Source organism: Equus quagga, chromosome 1 (genome assembly GCF_021613505.1).
Source record: "Equus quagga isolate Etosha38 chromosome 1, UCLA_HA_Equagga_1.0, whole genome shotgun sequence".
NCBI lineage: Eukaryota > Metazoa > Chordata > Mammalia > Perissodactyla > Equidae > Equus > Equus quagga.
This window is the reverse complement of record NC_060267.1, coordinates 14,263,340-14,283,051: the sequence shown is the minus strand read 5'-3', so window position 1 is coordinate 14,283,051 and position 19,712 is coordinate 14,263,340. Positions and strand designations below refer to the sequence as shown.

The window sequence follows — 19,712 nt, the reverse complement described above, 5'->3', positions numbered from 1 at the left end:
TTCTCCTCTGCCTCTCATCTTCCCCACCCTTACACCCCTGCCAAACTTGGTACCTACCTTGAACTAGTCTTGTTGGTCCCACCAGTCATGCTGCTAGAAGCCAGACTGCAACCAAGATCGAGTAGCTGGCAGGGCCGGGCTGTCTCCAGGAAACACCTGCAGGGATCAGAGCCCATGTCATACTAATCTTGTAAGCAATCTGCACCCTGGCTCTAAGACATGCCCTGCTGGGCGTATTCACTCCCTGCTGGGTACCTTTGAACCAACTACTGTAAAAACTCAGTCTATGGCCTCATTGCCAGTTGGAAAATCTCACTCTCTATTGTGAATCTCCAGTTCCTTGTCTTAAATCTCTTGACTCTGACACCTACCCCAGTTCGGTAGCTCCTGAAGGAGATATCATTCAGCCTGCTGAACCTCACACTTACCTGGAGAAGAGTTTGCCATTGGTGGCCAACAGTGTGGCTGGACAGGGAATGGAACAGAAAGGCAGAGAGAAAGTTAGAAGGGAAAATTAAAATCACCTAAGCTGTCTCTCTGAACTTAAAACTCAGCCACCTCTGTTCCCCTCCACCACTGCTACAGGCTACCTGCACCCTGTGGACTCTGCTCTTTATGGGAGTGTCTAAAGATTATCAAACACAGATCTGGAAGGGGGACAAATACAACTGGCCCCGAGGCTCTGAACTTCTGAACCATGACTGGTGTGTAGGCAACAGTTTCTCTGTCCTGAGGAGGATAGAGTCATTCAGTCCTCCAGACCAGTGGTCCTGTCCCTCAAACGTGACTCTCTACAGGCCCCAGGAGACACTAGTAGGTTGCTATACGTCTACCCTCTATTCAAGCCCTAGGCTTCCTGCAATGCAGTCTCTTTCCTGTACCCAGTACTCGGGCTGCTTATACAGAAAACAGTTTCAAAGATGTTTGGACAGCCAATGTTATGGTGATTTTATATATCTTCCCAGGGGCCAAAGGAAAGCTCCAATGATGGACCAGTAGACATCACGACAGGCTGGTGAGGAAGTATTTCTGTGCACATGACATTTTTCTGAGTTTTACATTAGATCATAATGAGACTTCTTGTTCCCTACAGATGAGACCCCAGGGATGGGCTGCTTCTTTCAGCTGTTCTCTCCTTCCATTCTACCCTTAATTCAGCCAATGCATAGCCTCATCCTTGGTGCCAATCTCAGAGAGCTGTGCCACTTACCCTCTGCTCCAAGGGTCAAGTCATCTTCAAAGCTGGTTCCATGGCTGGGGCACCCTGTCAAACAATAAGGCAAAGGTCACCGAAAATCAGGCTTGGACACACACACACACATAACATCTGTATACACGAACATCTACAACCACGCAATCACATCAGACATCTACATTTTTGCAAAACTATCCCTAGCTATACAAACACTACCTCAGAAATCACAGTCATATTTTGATTTGGAAAGAATCACAGAAAGACTCACCTATAATTAACCTGTCCTCTATATCACATAGCCATGTCCACAGTCCTCTGCCAAATAGTAAGCACATGAGAGGATGCACTCACACACATAAACACACATTGTACAGAGCTCTTCCCACAGCAGCGATTATTAGCTGAACAACCACTAACAGAAGATAATCTTTGAGTACTAGTCAGCCTGTGGGCTCTCAGCCAATGCTTTCTCTATCTTTTGGACCTTCTGGACTGCCTTGTGACCACTAATAGGCATTTGGCAGACAGTTAAAGACAGTCAGCATTCTTACGCATGCATATGTGTGTGTGTACACATGCACTCATATGTGCACATGCACAGCCATACCCCTCTCCAGGTAGAAGAGCAAGAGAAGAAAGAACAGAGCCCATACTCACCATTGTAGATTGACTGTCCTGCTTCCTCAAAGAATCCTTCTTCAGAGTATCTAAAAACCAAAAATAATCTTATAGGTTGAAACCATTACATTTTCCAAGGGTCTTTCCCTCAAATATAAGTTCATGTAATTTTCCAGTGACAGTCAGTAGTATTTAAATTACTTTTATGTTGAAGAAAACTAAGACAGAGTGGTTATTTGACTGACAAATTCATAGAGGTAGTGAGGGGAGCTGGGACTGGAGTTCACTGCATTTCAGGTTGTGCTGCCATTGCACTGATCCCATTGTCTAAAGTCAGCTTAGCAACAGTTCTCCAGGTAAAATCCTAGGTAAAATAGGAAAGAAAGAATACAGGAATAAAACCGGAGAATTACATTTATAGAAGCAGGGATTTGTGTGCCATAATTTTCACAACACAAATACAAATACTGAGGGACTGGCCTGGTGGCATAGTGGTTAAGTTTGTACTCTCTGCTTTGGTGGCCCAGTGTTCATGAGTTCAGATCCCAAGTGCAGACCTACATACTGCTTATCAAGCCATGCTGTGGCTGTGTCCCACATACAAAACAGAGGAATATTGGCGCAGATGTTAGCTCAGGGACAATCTTCCTCAAGCAAAAAGAGGAAGATTGACAACAGATGTTAGCTCACAGGCAATCTTCCTCACCAAAAACAAAAGAAAACAAATACAAATACAGAAATTTTAAAAAACTTTTAGGAGGTCGTGTTATCCACCCACACCTCCTTCCTTCTCTCTGAGCCATGTTCTTGCTGAACATCACGTCTTCCAGGAAGTAGCAGAATCTGCATCTTGGTTAGAGATTTTATTTTAACTTTTTGAGATATGGTCTTATCAAACATTTACCATCTCCATAAGAAGAACAGACAGAAATCAGCATAAATGGTAGTGAGAAACTGAGTGCTCATATTATCCCTTATTATTATCATTTTCATGGATATAGGGTCTGTAGTGATGTCCCATCTTTCATTCTTGATATTGGTAATTTGTGTTTTCTCTCTTTTTATCTTTGTCGGTCTTGCTAGATGGAAGAAATTCTCTGTCTAAACAGGTGAGTGAAGTAGTCTGTGAAAAAGCTTTGAACAGGAACCAGAGCACCTGGATTCCAGTCCTGGTTCCTCACTGCTGTTATATTCTCAAATATTACGTAAGGGCATTGGGATGCCTAGATGTTATCAATTTCTAAGTCCACTTCAAGGACTAATTTGTCATGAGTTTTATAGAGTTTGCTTTCCTGAAAGTTTTTAAAATGGAAGTTGCACATAATGCTTTGAATGTAATCTCAAACGGAGGCTGGAGCAGAGAAGAGTTGTTAAAGTGGGTTTACCAGGGAAACCGACTGGATGCGTCCATTAGAGATGGTCTTAAAGGAGTTTTCTCCTTTATCAGTCTCTAGTGATCCAGACAACTCAGGCTAATGGAGTATCACTTAAAGAAATTTTTAATAATGGGAATGGGTTTACTAATTCAACATCTGTAGATCAAGTTGTGTTTAAATTTTACAAAATAAACCACTACATTTGTAGACATCTTTTCTTGGTACCTTCCTTTCAATACTGAAAAAATCAACCATGTTTTCCCAAACCTGAATTTTTGTGTCTTCATGAAAAATCTACATCAAGGTACATTATAAAACATGAAATGATACTCAAGCTAATTAAGAATGAGTAACTCATAATACAATTAGAACTACAAATATATACTTTCTTCCTAATAGACAATTACATAAAAATATATACTTTAATATAATACTACAAACACATAACATTTATACTATTACAAATATTAGCATAAATTAATATTTACTATTACTACTAAAAACACTATGATGACTGATATAGTCAACCACTAGAACACTGAGATTTACTATTGCATTTAATGCTTGTGCTGTAGCTACACAGTAATGCAACTACTAAAGCCCTCTATTATTATAACTACTACTAAAACATCTACTATTCCACTTCTAGGTAGAGACTCAGTGGAAATGCCTCTATATGTCCACCAAAAGAAAAAATAATATTCATAATAACCCAGAATTGGGAGACTCCAAATCTCTAATTATTATAAAATGGATAAATGTACAACTTAATCCTACACAACAATAAAAAATAATGACCTATTGCTGCATGAAAAACATGGATGAACATCATAAACATAACGCTGAGCCAAAGAAACAGAGATAAAACAGTACGTATTGTATGATTCTATTTATATAAAGTTTGAAAAGTGCAAACTTCTCTATGATGTTACGAGTCAGGGTACTGGTTCTTGGGAGCAGGCTAATGAATGGAAGGGAACAGAAGGGGCTTCTGGATGCTGGTAATGTTCTGCTTCAGGTTTCATGGATCTATTTCTTTTGAGAAAATTCATTGTGCTATATATTTAATACGTGTTTATATTTCAGTAAAAATTTTATACTTCAATATAATTTATATGACTATTACTTTAACAGCTATATTGAGGTGTAATTGACATGCAAAGAACTGCATATATTTCATGTGTACAATTTAATGAGTTTGGACATATCCAAACACCCATGATTCCATCACCAATTAAGGTAACAGACATATCTAACATCTCCCAGAGGCGCCTTGTTTCACTTTGTCTTTTTTGTTTGTTTCGAAATAAGAACACTTAACATGAGATCTATCCTCTTAACAAATTTTGAAGTGCACAATACTGCATTGTTAGCTATAGACACTATGTTGTACAGCAGATCTCTAAAACTTATTCATCCAGCATAACTGAAACTTTGACCCATTGACTTGTACTACAATTTATATTAAAAAGAAAAATGCTAGTGATATGTATGCTATACTTCAATAAAATTTTCGTTAAGAAATATCACTGATAAAATTCCTGATTTGTCCAAAGCAAAACTTGGTATTATACATTAGATACAAGTTCTTGCTGGGTGTTCATCCTTTATGTTTTTTCTCTAGTTATGCCTTGGCAGGCATGTCCATGTTCTCTGTATGAGGACCAGCCCAGGGTAAGCCTTTGATAGTGGGCTTTTCCATGTGTATGTGGACTCTACTGCAGGAGAATGGATGTAGGGCTGGACCTACTGATGCCTTTTTCACTAAGTGTGCTGATCTGAAACTTCATGGCCATCACCAAGTCCCAGGCAAGTCATGCATTATTGCTTAGGACATAAAACCAATGACTAGACACTGGATCTACAGCTGCTCCTCTCTCTCCATCTTTGTGTTCACAGGGCCCTTAGCATCATTTCAAATCTGAACTAGAAAAGCCAAGGTCTGCTCCTCCTATGTACCCAATCCACAAACAAAGAGGAGGGAGTAAGATTGGATTGTGAGAAGTAGACGTTTTTAGCTTCTTCTGGCAATTTCTATAGGTCTCACTTGCAGAGATTTAAGCTGAAGTCCACACAGACAATTTTTGGGTTCCCAACTCTATCTCTGATGATTCAAAAGAAACACATTCATGTCCTAAAAAATCCCCTGAGAGGAAAGGGGGCTGGGGGCTGGGCACAAAGGGTGAAGTGGTGCACCTATAATATGACTGACAGGGGCTGGCCTGGTGGTGCAGCGGTCAAGTTCGCACGTTCTGCTTCTTGGCGGACCAGGGTTCGCCAGTTCAGATCCTGGGTGCAGACATGGCACTGCTTGGCAAAAGCATCCCACGTATAAAATAGAGGAAGATGGGCATGGATGTTAGCTCAGGGCCACTCTTCCTCAGCAAAAAGAGGAAGATCGGCAGTAGTTAACTCAGGGCTGATCTTCCTCAAAAAAAAATAAATATGACTGACGATAATGTACAACTGAAACTTCACATGGTTGTAAACTATCATAATCTCAATAATAATAATAAATAAATCCCCTGAAAGCTTAAGAGGAGAAAGAAAAAGGAGAGGTGTAGTTTGTACAGATATACTTGATCTAAACCTGCAGCAGAATGGTCTGCCTATAGATTCAATTACAGTGAGACACACTGACACAAGTTGTCCAGGAAGTTGGTGAGCTTTCTTGGAGAGCTTGTCAGGAAACAAAACCCTCTTGTGACCAGAGGGTGTTTGGCATTGGAAAGAAAATGGAAACTATAGGGTCTTGAAAGAAAATTTGAAGAGTGCCTCCCTGGGCACCTGTCAACAAGGTGGACAGATAACCAGTGAATGTGGGCTCCTTGTCCATCTTCTTTCCTCTGTGGTCTTGGCAGCCTAAGGATCAAAGACTGTGGTAGCTCAGAATGTCATATTTAGAAAGTATTTCCCTCCTATCTTCTTCATTGTCTATTATCAAAATCAAGCGTTCTCTCATTATCATCGTCATTCTTTAATTTTTCTGATTTTCCCATACAATTCAAAATATTACATACGTATTAGGGAGGATTAGAAAATAGAGAAAATTGGAAATATTTTATAAACCTAATAATTCCCCTTCCAGAGACAAATCTAAGCATGTTAATAGACTTACTTGTGACTTTTTTGGAATTTTAAATATTGAAGTTTTTTCAACATACAGAAAATTAAAGAAAATATGACAGATACCCTTGCAGTTATCCCCTTATTTTAAAAAATGTAAACATTTTGTCATATTTGCTTCAGAGCTGTTAATAAAAAATAAAATATTAAAGATATAACTAAAGTCTCATTTTACTTCCATTCCTTCCTAGAAATAACCACTTACCCTAGAGTTCATATGTATTACTTTTAGAACTACTTTTCTGATAAACAACAATAAGAAATTTTCACATGTTGAGGTATATGGGGTGGCTATTCTGGTTTAAACCTGATTTTGCGTGAACTAAGGAAGCCTGACTTATGCCTGTCAAACATACATTGTATATCTGCTTAACCATTGAAGTAAAAATGACGCATTCTATACAGAAACTGAAATATAACAGTGTACACTGAAATTTACAGAATGTTATGAGCCAATATGACCTCAATCAAATAATTTTCAAAAAAGAATGCATTAAACATCATCCCAAAGTATAAGAATGCACTTTTCGAAGATAAGAATGCATACTTCCTTTCCTAGGACACCAATATCAGTGTTCCTGAAGATAAGTTTCATTCTTGGACATCAGAGTCATGTTGACCTGCTAATCTGTAACTAAATATCTCTTTGAAACTTTGATGAATATGTATCCTGCGTGTTTGATGTATGTTCTTTGTTCTAAGAAGGTATAAAACTGCAGGAAACCGTGCTTCTCTGGAACACTTTCTTCGTTTGTGGAGACTGCCTTCCGTGGCTAGTGTTCTGCTTGACTTAAGTAAATTTCATCTTATCTCTCTAGATGCTAGATAAATAGACTTATTTTGTGAAATTTTAAAGTAGCATAAAGCCCCTCCTTTATAAACTTCACCACTCACACAACTACTATAGAGAATAAAACACTCATACATATATCATATCATTTAAATCTCACAAGAAACTTTTGAAACTTGAGTATTCTAGTTCTTCACTTTGTAGGTGAGGAGTCTGCCATAGAAAGAATTTCAGTTGTTTGCTTACACTGGGTTACACAGAGAGCACAACAATCAGGCTCAGATCTTGGAGCCTTTTCACTCACCAGACTACCTCCCCATTTTGGTTCAGGGTTTATCTTTGTAGAATATAGCGGGGAAAGATGATTTCTGGAGTTTACAGTATTGTGTTTCTGTGAATTTATTCTTTTCAGCCAGTATATTTGAAGTCAAGGGGCATATTTTAAACTATTTGGCACTCCTCTAGGACATTTAGACAATCAGACAGTTAGCAAATGCACAGTCCATACTTGTTGATGTGAATTGTTGCGACCCACGAGTAGCTAATGAAGTAAAGACATTAACTGAGCCCACTGGTTCTCCTGTACGTACCAGGTGAAGCATTTTAAATCCTAGGACTCTTCTCACACAAACCTGCAAACATTCCTCTTACCGCCATCCGTTTACTTCCTTACACTTTGGTTACCTTAATTGACTTTAAAGTCAATGAATTGTGAACCAGATTAGGACATAAGGATGATATGTTTTGTAAACAACAAAAATACAAACTAAATCCTTCCTGGCATTACTTTCCAGGGCAGAGTTGAAATAAACAACCTTGTATTATTCAGTGCTATTTATTTCCTACCAAATAAGCAAGGACGGGTGTATTTATATATTAATTAGATTAAAGGCTATATATAGCTTGAAACATTCCTGGAGGGGAAACAAGAAGGAGGTAAGAGTTATAAATTCTGAGAATTCATTATTACACAAATGATCAGACTTAAATAGGTCACAGAATCTTTCTCTCTGCGTCTGGGTAGACTGAGCCTAAAATGGTACAGGCTGATGGGGTGTGAGGTCTTATAGTTTAAAGTGTTTGTGAGGGAAGAGATACTACATTTTGCCTTGAAGTACCTGCTCCAATTCTTCATGCTTTGAATGGCTGGGGTAAGCCCTTAGCCCTTCTTCCTGGGTTCTGCAGTAGAAACGGGCAACATAGTGATGAATTACTCTGATCATAAGAACATTAGGTTTCTAACTCTTCCTTTGTTACATAATGTAAGACTGCAGTCTGAAGGGAAAGGTGACGGAGGAGGGATGTGGGACCCAGCCCAGCCGTTCCCCTGAGCTGCAGGCTTCCATCATTCTTGGCTTTAGATGAGATCCACCCTATACTTCCAGACCTTCCCCCTAACTTGGTCTCAGGCCGGAGTTGCAGTTGATTCACAGTTCCCATCCCCAAAGTCACCCAAACCCTTACGAGCCCATCCCCACTGCAACCTCCCTTCTGATACTGAGATCCAATTCGAACCCATTTCCTTGTCTCTGAGTTCCCAGGAGTCAGTGCCTGTTGTACACCCAACCACCAACCACATCCAATCCCATTGCCTCTCAAGCACTCACCCACAGTCCTGCAGCCAGTCCTCAATCTTGCTGACTGGATTCCCTAGAAAAGGCAGACATCAGCACACTGAGAACTGAAGGAAATCAGACTCCGCCTGCAAGTCACCCCATTCCGTCAGTTTGTCCTTATGGAAGCCACGTCATGAATCCTTTTTTCCTCCATAAAACTTTTCTTTAAGATATAGAGGAAAGTAACCATGTATAAAAATAGAGGATATTTCTTCTCTCTCTGACTCCCTGCCCCCTTCCTCCCAGGACCTGGAAAATGCCCAGGATGTCAGGCCCGTTGCTTTCTTTTCCCCAAGGTTTGGGAACAAGGGTAAATCTTTCTACTCAAAAAATAAAAAAAAAAAAGAAGAAGAAGAAGAAGAAGGAAGAAACAAAAAGAAAAAAGGCACAATATTGTGTGTGCTTTTTGTTTTCTATGAAATAAGCAAGAATTGGTTTATTAATATAAAATTAGTTTTTTTAACCCTTGTGTCTATAGTCTCATCTGAGTCTCAGAGAAGCTCTGAGAGGCTTGTAGAAAAGTGACTACTATTATTTCAGGTATTTCTTCTTCAATTACACAAATATGCCTTAGAGAGGTGAGTGACTTGCCAAAGGTCACACAGCTTGTTAGTGACCAAGTTGTGGCCAGGGTCCAGGCATCCAGATTGAGTGTAACCTTGTTACACAGACAAAATAGAAACACCCCAAAGCACTCACAGAGAACCCTGGCCTTGGTCCTTACAGACAGCTTCTCAGGATGATGCAAAAATTTCCTCTTTCTTTTTCCTAATCTTACGCCTGTCTGTTTCTCACATAATTCATGTCTTGCATTACTTTACTCTTCTTCGTTTAAACTCATTTAAACCAGTCAAAATGAGCCTCCTTGAAGGCCTAGTCTAACCAAGGGACCCACTGCCCACCCTGCAGACCTGTGCCTGCTGCCACCCGTTCCTCACCACAGACAACGTGGAAGTCTGTTTAATGCCTAACTACCTCTTACCTTCCTGGAAAACATCATCCAGGCTGGAAGGCTCAGGATCTGGGACATCCTGCAGGGCAGCTGCAGCCTCCTCTTCCAGGATCTGGGTCTGCCAGTGACGGCTCTGACGGAGCCAGGCCCGCCGTTTCTCCCAGGATGTGGGGCTCAGCACAGAGCCCTCCATGGCCCTGGTTCAGACTTCAGGGCCTCCTGCCACACTGATGCTGTCCTGAGTGTTGAAATACAGTGATACTCTCTCATCCTGTGTTCAGAAACCACCACGCCCAGGGTAGCCCCCCTCTGCAAAAAGGAGCATGACTCTTCTGCCCAATCAGGAGAAGGGAGGAGATGTCTAGCCTTTCTTCCATCTTCCAGAAAAAGGAATGCTCTGAAAAATCTAAACACCAGGGCATGTCTTTCAAATCAGTAAGTCTGGAAACTTCAAACATCATATGATTTAAGGGACATTGAGACAGCTCTTCTGACTTAAAGAATTTTCACTTCTCATGATAGCCAAAACGCTGTATTAGAAAACATTTCTCTTTATTCCTGAAAGATTTTGTCTTTCAGAATCTTCCATTGAAATTAAAATACCTTTAAATTCGCAATTTATAAAATTTACTTTATGTGATCCTTATAAAGACATATGAAGAAGTCTCAGATCTCAAAGGTTAAACAGATTTTTTAAGGTCCCACAACCAGGACATCACTCCAGCTACAGTCATTCTGGGTTTGTTTTGTTTTGTTTCCTCTTTTAGAAATTAAGAGTCCACATCAGACTTCTCTTGGAAAAAAAAAAAAATCCCACATTAAAAACAAGGAGACATCGCCTTAAGCCATTAGCAGCCACCACCTTCAGAATCATCATTCTCTGATTTGTCAACTTGGGTTTCTCCATAGCCATGAGTTAATTCCCCTGTTCATCAATGCATTTATATTGCATTTACCACTGCCTAATCCACACCCACGTATTTTTTCAAAAGATACATTCAGATGAGAGAAAAAAGAGGGGAAGAATAATCAGAGGTGTAGGACTAGGTAAATAAACTCTGATCAAGGCTTTTTAGACTCTTAAATTTTTCCTGGAGGCAGAGTCATCCTCTTTTTATCACCTCACAACAGCGCTGGCCGAAGGACAAGTTACCCCTGCTACCCGTCTTTGTGATTTCCCTATGTCACAAGCTTAATTCAATCATTTAATTTCCCCTAAAAGGCACAGGAAGTAGACAGAGAGCCAAGTTGCCGGGGTTAACAAACTCTCCTAGTGCCAACTGCTGTCTCTCCTTGGAGAAAAAGATGTGTTAGGCTGGACCTGAAGTGAAAGAATTTAGATCAGACAGCAGTAATTATGTATTGTTTTTCTTTGGATATGTTCTGTCTGTAGCAAGTAGAGGCATCCAAAACGAGTTTATTGCCCTAGGAATACACTTTATGTTCAGGATGTTCTTTTCAAAAATAGCTATTTTAGTACCTAAATTGTTGAATGCCTGACTAATGACTTTGTTTTTAAGCGTTTGAAGAACAGAAGTCACAGGAAACTGGCACTCTTCTTACTTTTTTTCCTTTTATTTTCTCTTCCTCCAACAGTCAAAAGCATAGCTATGAAGATGAAGCTGTTTATGGCAGCTCCAGGGGACAGAGGGATAAGACAGTGAAGAGCAATGGTCCCACTTCTACTCGTTCACTGTAGAGGGTGTGAGTGTGGCCGGTGGGGACGAGACGGGAGGACAGAGCCTAAGTTAATGAATGCACACTAGCCTCAAATCTTTTTAAGCTCTATTTGGACAACCTATTGAATAGGTAGGTATCAGCACAGAGAAGAAAATGTCAAAGGCTGATTTGCCTGTTGTCTTTAATTCCCGAGCAAATGGAACTCACTTAAATCACAAGGACTCTTCAACTCACAAGAAGTTTTTGATGATTAGGGGAATTTAAAAGGAAGGCAGAAAGGCAGGAGGGCAGGAAGGAAGGAAGGAAGGGAGGAAGGAAGGAAGGAAAGGTTATCTGACTCCCACACTTTACTCTGCCACCTGCTAATGACATAACCTTGGAAAATTCAATCATTTTCTCTGGTCTCAGTTTCTTAATGAGAACATTATAGTCCTAAAAATTGATGCTTTAAGTCCTACGAGCTTCCGGATGTGCCAGTGTACAGCTGAACCCCCAGCGCACCTAGCACAGTGCCTGAATCTCACTAATAGAGATGGTAGATGGAGGTCTCTACTTGGGTTTCAACATCCTCTGTGATATGAATCTAGTCTACATTCCTCCAACATCTTTGAAAATATATCCCACTGCTATAGGTTAATTTCCCCTCTGTACCCTGAAAATGCTTCTCTCCTTTTTAACCCTAGGCTTTTCTCATATTCCTTCCCCCTCCCTCTTCCTATCCCTCAGCCTTTGGCATACTCTACTTGCAAAGCCCAGCTCTCAACCCACTTTCTCCATGAAGCCAGGCCTGGCTTCTACAGCCTACAATAGTCACTGCCACTGAGTTCCTTCTCTGCTTGATTTTCTTCTTCGTGGTTCTTATCATTAACATATTTTATCTTTTATTTGTCAATCTAATTTATTATTTACTCTCCTGATTGGAATATAAACTCCATGAGGACGGAGATTTTTGTCTGAGTTGTTCACTGCTGTGTCCTTAACACCTAAAACAGAACCAAACACATTGTAGTTGCTTAATAAATTCTTATTCTCTAAATGAATGCTTAGTAGTTGACTATTCCCCATAGGAACCCAGGGCCTTACAGAATCATCACAGACACATGTAGGGAGATCAGCTTCAAAACCATAGCAATAAGCTTATAACTATGTGTTTACTAAGCATGTAAAAATGTTTTGGGTTGGAAGTTGGAGAAAAGAGATGAATTTGAGGGTTATCCTATGACTTGTTTCTACTCTGAGTTCCTATAATTGTGAACAGAAGTTGTATTTTCTTAACTATTCCTATTTGCTGTTCTGTCCGATACACAAAAGTTTTCCTTAATGCAAATATCTAAAGGAAAATGCCTATGGAAACAGAATCCTCAATGCTTGAAAGTTCAAAAGAAAGGCTTACCAATAAATGTTTATTATAGTTGTCACAACAAATAGGCTAGACAAGTTAAGGGTTCTACTGCCCACTGAGAATGACAGCCATTTTCTGAGCGATTTGGGTGAGAATGGAACAATTTCTTCACTTGAAAAAGCAACAATGGTCTCCATGATGGTCTGAAATAAAACGTGCAAGATATATCTAAGCTAATCTCAACTGTGGCAAACTGGACGTGGGACTAGGGAATTGAATAAGTTAATTTTCCCAAATCTCTGTCACACTGGGCTATAGCGACCTGTTCACGGGGCATTATGTGGGAACACCATAAGCACAGCAATATTATGAGGCAGGGAGAAATAGAATTGTCTGGTTATTGGCAGGAGGGGGAAGCTGTGCTGCTGGGAGATAAGAAACTGGGTATTCTTTGTGGAAATCTGGAGGAAGTGGCAAATGACTATCACAGAAGAACATCAGCAATGAGAGTGTTAGAAAGAGTTGAAGGAGGGGTGCACGCTACTGTCAAGATGGCATCTTTGAAGGCCTTGGGGCCCCTTGTAATACAGAGAAGGGCATGGAGATATTTCCTCCAAACAAATCGTTCAAAAGCTTATGTGTACAATGGAGTTTGGTGCAGTACAAACAGCAATGACGAAGAATCAGGCGACTTGAGATTTCTTCCAACTTTGTCCAATGAATTGACTTCTGGCAAGTCAATTAGGGTTTCTATTTGGGCATCAGTGTCATCCTCTAGAAAATGAATTGGTAGGACTCAACGTTGTAAAAGTTTGCCTCCAATACCAATGTTTATAAATTTATTTTAGTTGAGTTTGAAATATTTGCAGGAATTATACCTGTAAAAAATGTGTTTATGTAGGTTTCCCCATAAGAAATAGGAAATGGTCCAGTGGCTTCAGGAATGACTTCCTATTTAGCAAATTCCCTTTCAAATTAACACTGACATATGTGGTTTCCAGACTTCCTGCTTTCACTCACCCAGGGAAGTTGTGAGCCTGAATGAGGGAGGCTGAGAAGGACCCAAAGGAGAGTGATTCCGTCAGGCATTGCTTGCTGACCCCTAGTGCTTCTTGAACTTTTCTCCCTCTTTGCTTTAGCTTACACAATTTCATCCACCTTTCTCTCTACCCGAACAAATTCTATCTACACTTTTAAGGCCTACTCAAGTCATCACCTTTCTCTTACCCACCTCTAGCCACTAGCACACATCCCTGTATCATATTCAATAAGAGATAAGTGGCTACCTTTCTCAATGTTATCCACTACTTCTTGTAACGTGTTCCCTAAATCCCATCTCAGGACAAGCACAGTACCTTCCAATAGAAGGGGCTCAGCAAATGCTGCACCTGCAGATGAGCAAGAACCACATTGATGCTGAGAAGTTATCTTCACCTAGTATATGTCATAGGACAGGTGTTCCTGACTTTCCACGTGGTCTCAAATCCTAACATATATATTTTGTACACCTTGCAGTGAAGAAGAAAAGCCTTGGGACACAGTCATGCGAATCCTTTGTTGATATAACCAAGGGGTCACACGAGTCTGACTGAATTTACAAGCCTTAAACTGTCAAATTCTTCTGTCTCTGAAAAAATATTTTACAGAGTTTTCCATTCTAAGTTCTTGTTCCTTCTGGAATATGACTACTATCTTTCTTGATGCTAGCTTGTACTGTAATATTGTATTTAATCTATCTTCTAAGAGGATGGAAGCCTGAAGCCTGCTGAAATATTTTCTCTGATGTTCCTACTAACCACTCCCCTCCCCTAAAAAGCAACAAAAAACCCACACTGGTTCTGCTGCTCCTTGCTGAATCACCTCAAGCCTGATTTTTCCCCCCTGCTATCATTTCCATCACTTTGCCCTTTCCTCTTTCCTACATTTCTCTACAAGTTCATTCCCCAAATATTTCTCCACAATCTGTCAAGTGTCTGGAATCTACTACAACTAAGTAGGAGAGAATTTGCTTTGTTCTGGGGACGTTATAATTAAAAGCAGAAATTGTAGCAGACAAGATTGAAATTGACAAGAGAAATCACCTCTAATGGTTTAAGATTAGGGAATTATTTAAGAGCTTTGAAATGAACATCTTAAAGCAAAAGTCATTAGTAGCAGTAACTTCAGTAGCGGAGAAAAACCTCTGTGGGTATGTTATTATTACTATGCTGAGAACATCATGTGCTTCCCGTTTCTGTCTTCCGTGTGGTCAGAGATTCGCTATACGTTAACATGCGCAAGTAAAAGCAATAGGTGCTCATAACAGCTGACATGTACAGACTACCTATGTTTACCCATAAAACCTTCTCACAAACCACTTCACTTAATCCTAAAATCACCTGTGACCTGATTATTGTTATCTGAGCTCGGAGAGAGATGTGACCTGTCCAAGGTCATGTCTTTAGGATCTTACTGCTGAGATTTAAACTTGGGTTAGTCTGACTCTAGTTGTGTAGTCTTTCCACTAACAATAGAATAAGAAAATAACCTAAGATCACCATCCAACTGTCAGCAGTAAGTGTAATTTGGAATAAAGGAAAGGAGAAACTATCTCAGTAAATTCTCCATTCCACATGTAAACTCTCCATTTTATAGTCATAGAAGAGGCCTCTATACTAAACCAAAAGTAATTTAGACTTGGCTTTGTGGCAATCTCAGTGAAGGAAGTGTTGCTTTGTTTGGTTATTATCATCGCTTTCCTTCTTGACTCCACTCAGATGGTTACAAAGCAGTTTTGCCTTCCTCAGGCTAAAAGAGTAAGTTAGTGGTAAGGGCCCCACCAGGTTCCAGTTGAGAGGAGACAGTCTGCTGGAATTTCACGTTACTTTCAGATTGCTGTGGCATTCTGAACATTCACCATTGTTGACAGAGCAGCACAGACCAACCAGAGTTGACACCAGTCACAGCCATGTGGCTGGGTCCTACAAGTGCATGGTTGGTGTGGCACTGTTTTTGTTGTCAGTCTGGGGAATCTTGTGGGAAAGGCTTGGATAGCTGGGTTGTCGTGAGCACTCAGAGAGCTTGGAGCAATGGATATTTATCATAATTTGGTAATTTTACCATAATTAGGTGTGGACATATTTTAATATTTTAACAACCAGTGTGGGCCTACCAATTTGTACCTGTCAAATATCAGCTCCGCTTACAGATATCTCACTATGGAGATATTTTTAAGGGGCCCAGTAAGGATGGTCAACACTTGAGAAGAAAAACTGTAGAAAGAGCCTGGGCCTTGGAATTGAGAAAGCCTTGTTTGGAATCCCAGTTCTTTCTACTTACTGTAAGTGTGTCCTTGGTAAAGTTACTTATCCCCTTTAGCCCTAGGTTTCTTCATGTGTAGGGCAGATAACATATCAAACTTGTTGGGTTATTGGGAGTTAAAATCAGATAATGTATATTAAGTCCTTGATATATAAAGGAGGTGCTTAATAAATGACAGCTATTATTATTATTAATCTTCCCTCAGTCTAAACCATTCACTAAAGTTGGAACATTTTTAGGAATAAGGGAAGAAGGAAGAAAAGGAGCGAGCAGGTGTGTGTGTAAAATCCGGATGATGAAGGAAGGATGTTGCTGTTAAGCAGAGATGAAAAATAAGCAATAAATAGGTCCTTCGCTCTGGCCTAATGCCCAAAGGGATCAGAGAGATACCTAATCCTGGTCACTCATTTTGCAGTTGAGGAAACTGAAAGGGAGAGAGACAGACAGAAGCTTATGTGAAGTCACATAGAACGTTATGGTTATAAACGAGACTCAGACTCACAGGTCCCGAGCCCAGGTGTGTGCTTTCTTCCTCATATCACAGCCTTCCTTCCCAACCCTTGGTTTCCAAGATTCAGCCCCACATTTTTCCTTAGCTCTCTAGGCCTCTTCCCAGGGACGTATATTAGACAGACCTCTCCTCGTTTCTGTCCGTATTGCACTACACCCCAAGCAGTGCCTGTGAATTGGGACTGAGAGTGAGAACAAGCGTGGGAGGAGAGAAAAAGGAAATGGAGTTTCCATGATGGGGCCCATAAGACCTTCTGCATCTTATCCGTAGTCACAGCCGAGACACACATCACCACTGTTGCCAAGGGCTATGGGGAATCCCAGGACAGCCAACAGTCTCTGTTTATAGAGGACAAACTCCACTTCAAACCAGGTTGACTGGCCCCCATTCTACATACCCCAACCTGCAACATGCGCTCACATTCCTTCATAGGTAGGAAATATCTTCCTAATTTCTAACCCTCTTCCATGTTATTGCAGTTTGGAAGCGCATCAGAACAAAAATTACCCTGTGTATAGCATTTGAGCATTACGAGACTTCTATGGTCTAAGGGAGCAGTTCCATCTATTGGAGGGAAAAAGGAGGATGGTATCTGATAAATAATACTAAGAAAAATGTCAATTCATCAATATAACACTTTTTCCCTCCCTTTTCACCCCCTCTCTCCCACAAACAAGTTTAGCTGAACAAATACTGAAAGAAGACCATCTAAGACCCCTTTTTTCTCCTTCCCTCTATTCCTTACTTCCACCTCCACGATGTGGATGAGTTTTATGGAAGGCTTGTAAACTGCTACAGGAAACATTCAAGCCGGACATTGGGAAAACAGTAATCCTGTGCTCTCAGTGTTGGGAGACACTAGTTTTTTTCATGTGGTTGGCCAAAAAAAACACCAAAAATAAGGAACATCAGCTGGTTCGGACTGGTTTACAGATAGTTCAGTCTAGAGACAGGGCAGAAGATAAGCAGATTTCTCCATCATCCAGTTAGTTCCGTGAATTCATATCTTCAGTTCTTCATCCTATTTCCTTGGTAATGAAGCTCTTTCCCTCATGTACTCATTTGCATTCGTCCTCCTTTTCTTTCACAATAGCTACACTCTCTCTTCTTCTCCTCAAAATCTGTTTTTAAGCTTTCCTGCATCTGGCCTGGGTGTGGGAAGAGCGCAGAGCAGAGTGGGTACTGGAATGCCCACTTCTGTCTTGTCCTTTAGGTGGAAACAGAGCAGTTGGCAGTTATCAAGTGGAAATAAATGTCTGCTCCTTCTCCCTTACTGTAGCCCAGAGTGAACTTTGAGAGTCATGATGTGAGCTGGGACCACACTTCCTTTCCGTTCTCTATTAGAACACAAATCATAAACCTTGAATTGAAAATGACTGTCTTGGGTCTCTATGGCCACCACGTAATGCTTAATCACACGATTCCACCTAACTTTCAGAAGACCAAAGGAGTCATGAGAAAGTGTTCTTAGTATGGTTGTAAAGAATTTCTAAACCCCTGGGGTGTCCATGAATAAGAAATCATTTCTTAGGTCTCTTTCTGTCCCCCCTGCTATTTCTCCAGCTTGTTATCCCTGATAATATTCCCAGTAGAGATAATAGTAAACCTGGCTTATCCTCTTCCTAATAATGCTTCATGTTATAGAAGAACCACACCAGATCTTTAGTTCTAATCACTCAAGACCAATAACTGTTAAGTCTGAAGCTTGGACATACAAGTTGAAAACCTCTAAACTCCAACCTCCTATCCTCAGCACTGCCATATACTGTCTACAATGTCCCCTTGTCTCTCTACTCAGCACCATTTATGGTAGACAGTCACCAGTACTTCCCTGGGCATCTCTTCCAAACCCTTGTGTCTTATCCAATCACTTCTGTGGGGCCTCTTTTATCTTTTCCTTGTTCTGCACCGGGGACCCACTACTTCTCCACACACTGGTGAGTTCAATAGCAAGCAGGGTCACGGGAAAACCCCAGTGCAGAGGATCTTTCCACTCCTCTACCCTTCCAGAAACTCATGTAGATGGTGACATGCTCAGCCTCACTACCACTAAGACAAGGGATGTTGGAGAAGCAAAGACCACCACTCCTCAGGATTATGTCATTAAGTAGTCAACATATCCATCTATCCATCTCTGAGATGTACAGACTGAAAACCAACCCTGACAGGTGGTTATCTATCCTGAGCCTTCCAGTTAGTTTGGCCTGGCGTTGTCCAGCTGTGTAAATTCTCCCTGATATCTAATCCAAATATATCTTGCTGTCGCTTAACTCCTCATCAAATTTCTTCTACACCTTCTGAAGGAAACAGTCATATGCGCAAAAAGCAAAATTGATTTAAGCTGGGTATTCCCAACAGTCAAAGTTATGGAGGCTAGAACGGGCCCTGCAAAGAAGCTAAGAAACTTTTCTCCTGGAGAACCTTTCAAAGTTAGAATCAGATAGAAATTTCAGCAAAAATGAGTACAGCAAGACACGGAGAGGAACTTCTCAAATGAGAAAGGTGAAAAATTCCTAAGAATTAATTCAAGCCATCAAAGAAACCCATGTTTTATGATCCTACAAAGAGTACCCCTCTGGTAATGGGAAGGAAAAGAAAGTAGAAGGACTTCCTTGTTCCAAAAGGCACAACAATGAATTTTTTAAGGTGGAATTCAGAGACGTGGGAGATTTCCTCCCAACTCTTCCCTTTTCCTCGCAGCCTGATCTGTCTCTGACCTGTTTCCTCCTATCTGCCAGCACCAACCTAAATCACTATAGTCTGTAAATGGAGGTGGAAATGGTACTCACCTGTCTGCCAGTAGAGAGCTGAGTCTGAGGCAAAGCGGTTACCAAAGCTGGACCAAGCCCTTCCCAGGGAGCGGGATTGAGGTGGGGACAGGGAGAAAGTATCATATTGCATACTGCACCTTTCTCTCTGTCCTCATTAAACTGCTGTTGCCAGCTTGAAAGGGGAAGCGGAAATGAGAAAACACACACACACACACACACACACGCACGCACGCACACATATGTGCAGTCCCCGCCTCCTACCCCAGCCACATCCTTTGCTTTAGCTCAGGAGACTGACTGAAGAACAAAGTATCTGAAGTCACCGAGCTCAGCACTAGGGAGCACTTCCTGTCTGAGTGCTGCCTTGGCCTTTCCAAAACAATGGGAGGCCTTTTCCTCTTAGGGAAAGGTGCAGCCCATCTCACGATGTGTGGA

General features: G+C 40.9%; 1 protein-coding gene across 1 annotated transcript in view; it reads right to left on the bottom strand.

Annotated features, from left to right (window-relative positions):
• The window catches only part of TESPA1 (thymocyte expressed, positive selection associated 1), a 34,550-nt gene extending 15,114 nt beyond the window's left edge, over nt 1-19,436 (bottom strand). The window contains exons 1-7 of the mRNA XM_046678477.1: nt 19,296-19,436; nt 9,704-9,911; nt 8,713-8,755; nt 1,853-1,902; nt 1,211-1,264; nt 429-465; nt 58-156 (exon numbers count right to left, since the gene is read on the bottom strand). Coding sequence (XP_046534433.1) covers nt 58-156; nt 429-465; nt 1,211-1,264; nt 1,853-1,902; nt 8,713-8,755; nt 9,704-9,866 — 446 coding nt within the window. The 5' untranslated portion in view covers nt 9,867-9,911; nt 19,296-19,436. The remainder of the gene's footprint in view (nt 1-57; nt 157-428; nt 466-1,210; nt 1,265-1,852; nt 1,903-8,712; nt 8,756-9,703; nt 9,912-19,295) is intronic.
• Between the last annotated feature and the right edge of the window lie 276 nt (nt 19,437-19,712).